This window comes from Myxocyprinus asiaticus, chromosome 43, assembly GCF_019703515.2.
Source record: "Myxocyprinus asiaticus isolate MX2 ecotype Aquarium Trade chromosome 43, UBuf_Myxa_2, whole genome shotgun sequence".
NCBI classification, from domain to species: Eukaryota; Metazoa; Chordata; class Actinopteri; order Cypriniformes; family Catostomidae; genus Myxocyprinus; species Myxocyprinus asiaticus.
In genome coordinates this window covers 9,587,892-9,595,132 of record NC_059386.1, presented here as the reverse complement: position 1 = coordinate 9,595,132, position 7,241 = coordinate 9,587,892, and the positions used below count along the sequence as shown (strand labels likewise).

General features: G+C 37.9%; 1 protein-coding gene across 1 annotated transcript in view; it reads left to right on the top strand.

Annotated features, from left to right (window-relative positions):
- The first annotated feature begins 6,562 nt into the window (after positions 1-6,562).
- Positions 6,563-7,241, top strand: part of LOC127433320 (ceramide glucosyltransferase-like) — a 42,049-nt gene continuing 41,370 nt past the window's right edge. Inside the window, exon 1 of the mRNA XM_051685113.1 lies at positions 6,563-6,736. Within this exon, the coding sequence (XP_051541073.1) occupies positions 6,639-6,736 (98 nt within the window). The 5' untranslated portion in view covers positions 6,563-6,638. The remainder of the gene's footprint in view (positions 6,737-7,241) is intronic.

Below are 7,241 nucleotides of genomic sequence, written 5' to 3'. Positions count from 1 at the left end.
GGAATAAGGTTGGCTGCAATAGAAGCTATCCCTAAGAGCAAAGGAAATATAAAGAAAAAAATAATGCCATGGTGGGATGATAAGTGCAAGGAAGCAATGAGGAACAGAAACAGGGCATTTAAACTGGTGAAAGGAACTCATCATTTCCAAAATATTATCCAATATAAACAAGCATAGGCAGTAGTAAGGTGGACAATAAGACATGCAAAAAGAATATGCTGGGAAGAATATTGGGACACAATTGGAAATGAAACTCCAGTAGGAGACATGTGGTGAATGATAAAAAGGATGGGAGGGAACAGAAAGGGTTGGAGTTATCCGGTGCTGATTGAGGGAAATGAAACAGCAGTAACTAATAAGGAAAAAGTAGAGATAATGGCAAATACTTTTGCTAAGGAAAATAGCTCTAATAATCTATCTGAAGAAGGAAGAAGAGGCAGAGAGTGAACAAAATCTGATTACAGGGAGATATTATGTAGGAAAGATAATAGTGATGGTGAGCTAGATGTTCCTTTTAACATGGGAGAAATAAAAAGAGCATTGGAAGAAACTAGAAAAACAGTTCCTGGTAAAGATGAAATATGCTACAACATGATAAAACACCTAAGTGTAGAAAGTCTTGAGAAATTACTGTTGCTATATAACAAAGTGTGGGAAGAAGGTAGAATGCCAGGAAGCTGGAAAGAGGCAATAATAATAATAAGGAAGCCTGGAAAGGATGACAGCAAGCCAGGAAATTACAGACCTATTACCCTGACATCACACGTCTGTAAATTAATGGAAGGTATGATAAATGAGAGATTAATGTATTTCCTGGAGAGTTGAAATTTGGTAGCAACATATCAAAGTGGATTCAGAAAAGGGAGAAGTACTATGGATCCAATAATATGTTTAGAGGATGAAATAAGAAAAGCCCAAGTAAACAAAGAAATAGTAGTGGCTGTATTTTTTTATGTTGAAAAGGCCTATGATATGCTATGGAAAGAGGGACTTCTAATCAAAATGCCTTTATTGGGTGTTGAAGGAAAAATATTTAATTGGATAATGGACTTTCTAGACAGAAGTACTATCCAAGTGAGGATGGGAACAGAGATTTCCAAACAGTACATAGTAGAAAACGGAACACCCCAAGGGAGCGTATTAAGCCCAACTCTGTTCACCATTATGATTATTGATAAATTCTTAAATATCACAAAAGACATGGGAAGATCATTGTTCGTGGATGACGGGGCTTTATGGAAAAGAGGAAGAAATGCTGAGTATATAATAAAGAAAGTGCAAGATGGAATTAACCAAGTGGAAAGTTGGGGTATAAAATGGGGTTTTAAATTTTCAATTGAAAAAACAATGGTTATGTTCTTTACAAGGAAACAAATCAGAGAAGGTCACTTAAAATTGTATGGGAATTGTTTAGAAAAAGTTACAAGTTTTCAGTTCCTGGGAATATATTTTGACATAAATTTAACATGGAAACAACATATAAAATATGTAGTTGATAAATGTAAAAAAGTGATAAATGTCATGAGATATCTTTCAGGACTAAAATGGGGGGCTAATGTTATAGCTTTGAAATATATTTATATAGCTTTAATAAGGTCAAGATTAGATCATGGAAGTATTGCTTATGGCTCAGCGTCAAAGTCTGCGCTAGCAGATCTAGATATTGTGCAAGCTCAAGCTTTAAGAGTTTGTCTAGGAGCAATAAGGACTACCACTGTGTATGCAATACAAGTGGAAGCTGGAGAAATGCCATCGGGTTTACGCCGAAATCAGCTGGTAGCCAATTACTGGATTAATCCGAGGGGGCATAGAGACTACCATCCAACAAAAAAGGTGTTGCAAACATGTTGGGAGAAGGAGAGGATGCATAGAGAAAGCTTTAGGTGGACAGGAGATCAAATAGCAAAAGATGTGGGAATATATGATAAAGAATTTGGAGAAACTGTTATATGGCCCATTAAACCAGTATGGGTGCTGGAGTATCCAAATGTAGATATGGAATTACTGTAGATTAGACAAAATAGCAAGACTTCTGATATTATAGATGAGTACTATAGGTATAGGGACCGTAAATACAAGGACAATATTCAGATTTTCACAGATGGATCAAAAGATTTAGAAACAAATGCAAAAGGATCAGGCGTTAATGTACCTAGTTTCCAAGTGGATCTTAATAAAAGAGCATCTGACTATCTAAATGTCTATGCTGTTGAGTTATTTGCCATATTGATGGCAGTAGAGTGGATTGAACAAACCAGGGGTAACACATTTTTAGAATGTAGTGATTATATAGCTGCTCTTGTAAGCATCAAATCAGGCACAACCAGAAACCATCAGAATCTGCTCTATGAAATCTTGTTTAGCTATTCAAGAATAACTAGACAGGGGGAAAATGTCTCATTCATGTGGGTCCCAGCTCACTCAGGCATCCAGGGCAATGAAAGAGCAGACAAATTGGCAAAAAAAGCAGCCAGAAAATAAAATGTTGAAATTAATATTGTTATCAAAATCAGAAGGAAAAAGCATTGTGTGGAGGAAAATAAATAAAAAATGGCAACATAATAATGCAGTAAAAGTGAGACATTTATACTCAGTACAAAGCAGAGTAGGTATTGTAAGAAATAAAGAAGTGAATCGGAGAGAGCAAGTAATAATAAGCAGGCTAAGAATGGGACATAGCAACCTTAACGGTACACTTCACAACATGGGAAAACATCCAACAGGTCTGTGCACTCAGTGTCAGGAATATGAGACAGTTGAACATATTCTTACATCATGTGAGAAATTCAGTCAAGAAAGACAAGAAACTATGATACAATTATGGGAAATAGGACGGATAGAGGACAATATTAAAGGTATGCTAGAATGTGCAGACAGTAAACAAGGGAGGAAGTGTCTATTTAATTTTCTAAAAAAGACTGGACTGGACAAGCGACTTTAAATAAATGGACTCTAGGTAAATGTAGAACAGAAGGTGGCAGTAATGCAACAATCCGGATGCCAACTGCCATAAAACCCCAAAGAAGAAGAAGAAGAAGAGCTTACAAAGCATCAATGGGATCTCATTGTTGAAAAGTATCCCTCAGGTGAGGGCTACAAAAATGTTTCCAAGGCATTAGATATACCATGGACACAGTGAAGAAGTATGGCACAACAGTGACATTGTCAAGAACAGGACATCCCTCCAAAATTGATAAGAAGACAAAGAGAAAACTGGTCAGGGAGGCTGTCAAGAGGCCTACAGCAACATTAAAGGAGCTGCAGATCTTTCTGGCAAGTACTGGTTGCTCCCTACATGTGACAACTATCTCCCGTATTCTTCATCTGTCTGGGCTATGGGGCAGGGTGGCAAGACCAAGCCTTTTCTGATGACAAAAATAAACATCCAAGCCCGGCAAAAACCTATATCCAGTCTCCCAAAACCATGTGGAAAAATGTGTTATAATCTGATCAGACCAAGATTGAACTTTTTGGCCAAAATTGTGAAAGGTATGTTTGAAAGAACACCACACCCATGGTGAAGCATGGTGGTGGCAGCATCATGCTTTGGGGCTACTTTTCTTCAGCTGGAACTGGGGCTTTAGTGAAGGTGGAGGGAAGCACGAATAGCTCCAAGTACCAGTCAGTTTTGGCACAGAACCTTCTGGCGTCTGCTAGAAAGCTGAAAATGAAGAGATCTTTCACCTTTCAGCATGACAAAGATCCAAAGCACACATCCAAATCAACAAAAGAATGACTTCAGCAAAAAAAGTTTAATGTTTTGGAATGGCCCAGTCAGAGCCCAGACCTGAATCCTATAGAAAATCTGTGGGGGGACCTGAAGATGGCCAAACACAGGAGATGTCCTCGCAGTTTGACAGATCTGGAACGTTTTTGCAAAGAAGAGTGGGAAAATATTTCCAAGTCAAGATGTGCCAAGCTGATAGACACTTATCCAAACAGATTGAGTGCTGTAAAAAAATCAAAGGGTGCTTCAACTAAGTATTAGTTTTGGGATGTGCACACTTATGCAGTTAGGTTATTCTAAGTTTTTTATTTTTTTCTCTGAAATGTGTTATTTTAGTTTTCAGTGGCATTGCATAGGTTGTAATTTTTACATTAAAGGTGCAAATATTCTGATATGATTTATCTTTGTTTCATTTTTTTACATCACAAAAACCTGCTGTTTTAACAGGGGTGTGTAGACTTTTTATATCCACTGTACTTGGAATTTTGACCTTTCCTTGATAACAGTAATATTCATATTACATACCATCACCATGCTGATCAGTTACCATAGTTCAGAAGACTAATGTTTAACGCAACATAGCTGATAAGGCGCATCTTATCATAAGATTTATTAAGACTGATTACATGTTCCAACACAAAAACACACCGTTTGAACTCATTCCTCAAATTGTAATTTGAATTTGAAGTTTAGGCTATTTTACATACTAAAAATTATTCCTGACCTTTAAACCAAACCTTTAGAATCTATGTTTTAGAGTACGCTGTAATTAATTGCTGTTTGATCATATAGCTGTTTATTTGTGTTTGAATATTTTAATTAATACAGCTATTTAGGGATGATATCATCAGAGGTTGACAGAAACCAAGTTATGATCAACTGTTTTGCTATTGCCTAATGTCCCATTCATAGATGTCCTACTGTATATCTTTCCTTTGTTTTGAACACTTGACGATGTCCTGTGTTCTAGTAATGGTGTCATCACAGGCCTTATTCTTTTTCAAGGAGTGTCGATGACTGCATGCTTCCATTGATTCAGCCCACTGAGATGAAACTAATTAAATCTCAGTCCTCTCTTATGAGCTCTGCACCTGATGTTGAGAGAGAGGAGGGGCAAGACAAGAATGAATGTTTAGTGCTAGTAGCAGGTGACAGTCTGCTCATAGAAATGTCAATACAAGAAACATTCTCATAAAGTTTATGATTCAGACAGTTCTGATATGTACTGTTTTCACAGGAAACAAACCTCCCTCTTGTTTTGTTTACATGGAATTCAAAGAGAGGTATTTAAGTGTTGGTTTAGGTAGTGGGGTTAATTTACACAAAAATTAAAATTCTACTCACCATCATGCCGTTCCAAATCTGTATGACTTTATCACGTGGAACACAAAAGCAGATGTTACACAGAATGTCAGCCTCAGTCACCATTCACTTTCATTGTATGACAAAAAGATGCAAGTTGAACTGCAACATGAACATTTTAGTTATGTGACATCAATGAAATGAGACTGGCTAGCAAATACGCAGGAGGTCTTATTGTTCACACTAACCGTTTTGTGTCGCAATGAGTATGTCACCACTGTTTGACATGTCATGTCTTGAACTAAATACCTATTGATTGCATGCTATTGTTTAATACAAGTTTATGAGAGTTCACCAGTGTCTCTTTTTCCATGTTACTTTCAAACCGGATAGTTTACCCCCCAAAAAATAAAAAATAAAATTGCATGGAAAAAATATGCAATGAAAGTGAATGGTAACTGAACATTTTCTTTTGTTTCACGGCATAAAGTGAGTCATAGGGGTTTGGAACAACATGAAGGTGAATAAATGATGACATAATTTTCATTATAGTGTGAACTATCCCTTTAATAGCCAGAACTTGACTTGATATAACATCTATATTGTTTCTTATCAAATCCGTAAAGTCCCTTTCCGTTTCTTTTTGTATGACTTTCTTCTGCTGAACACAAATATTTTTAGAGGAATATCTCAGCTCTGTAGGTCCATACAATGCAAGTGAATGGTGACCAGAACTTTGAAGCTCCAAAAAACACATAAAGTCTGTATAAAAGTAATCCATATGACTCTAGTGGTTTAATCCATGTCTTCAGAAGCGATATGATAACTGTGGGTGAGAAACAGATCAATATTTAAGTCTTTATTTTTACCATAAATCTCCACTTTCATATTCTTCTTCTTTTGTTTTTGCCAATTCACATTCTTTGTGCATATCGCCACCTACTGGGGAGTAGATGGCTTAAAAAAAAAGACTTAAATATTGATCAAGTTCTCAACCACACCTATATGCAGAGCGATATGCATCCTTTATTGTTGTGTTGCAATGATCCAGTATGTTCCTGTCTGCCCGGCAGATGTAACGCGCTGTCCGGAATGGCTTCACTCAGCCAGGTTTATGTGAAGCACAAGGCAGCAGAGGTTGAAAAGTCTTTGTTTGTGTGGGTGAGGAGATGTAGTTCGTCCGTTTTGTTAGGAAGAGAGCGGAGATTCGCTAAGTGAATGCTCGGCAGCGCTGTTCGAACTCCGTGCCGACGGAGTTTGACCAGCGCACAGGTTCCTCTCCCTCGCCTGCGTCTCTTGAACAGCAGAGCTGCGCCTCCAACTAAAATGTCTAGCAAAACGACTGAATAATAGCTTTAAAGCTTTAAAATAGAATTTTTTTTTTATTTAAAATTTTAAGATTAAGTTGGAATACAACATTTGCATGTTCCTAAAGTCCAGGTCGGGAACGGCCCCGGTTTATGCGCAATCCACAGGCTCCACCCACCTCAATGATGCGCCACGCCTCTGCTCAACCCTGCGCAGTCACATGAATCAGCGTGTGTGAGTGTGTGCGCTTTCAGCATAAGGGCCGAACTGAAGTGTCAGCGCATCCGGACACAGGACAGCCATGGCCCTGCTAGATTTAGCCTTACAAGGCTTCTCCATCTTCGGATTTATCTTATTTATCGTCCTCTGGCTCATGCACTTCGTGTCCATCATCTACGTGTAAGTAAGAGCATTGCTGTGAATGTGGCATCATTGATTTGATACAGAGTCTGTTTAAACGCGACAAGCTAGAATGCTTTCATTGTAATCAGCGAAGCAGATCTGTTGGGTTGGATGGATCTGGCTAACAGGAACATGGGTTTCCTTTTAACCGAGAGTCTCGCTCTTTCACAGCTGAAATCTGCCGCGTTAAAGACATTTATTTCTAATAAATGTTTGTACTACTAACACATCTGGCAGTTTATTGAACTGATATTAATATGCCAACCATAGACACATTAGCATACAGCTAGTTTCGTAGACTCATATTTCGTTTAATTTCGCTAGCGATGATTGTTAGCATAGCAGCTGCGCAGTATTTGTGTTAGAGTGGTTTATTCGTAAGTTTATGAAAGCTAAACTAACAAAAATCGATTTCCCAAGGGTCTCTTATTAATTCTCAGTCAAAGCGACCTCAGTCGGACTAGCCATAGCTTCAGAAGACACACACCTACTACCGGCATTT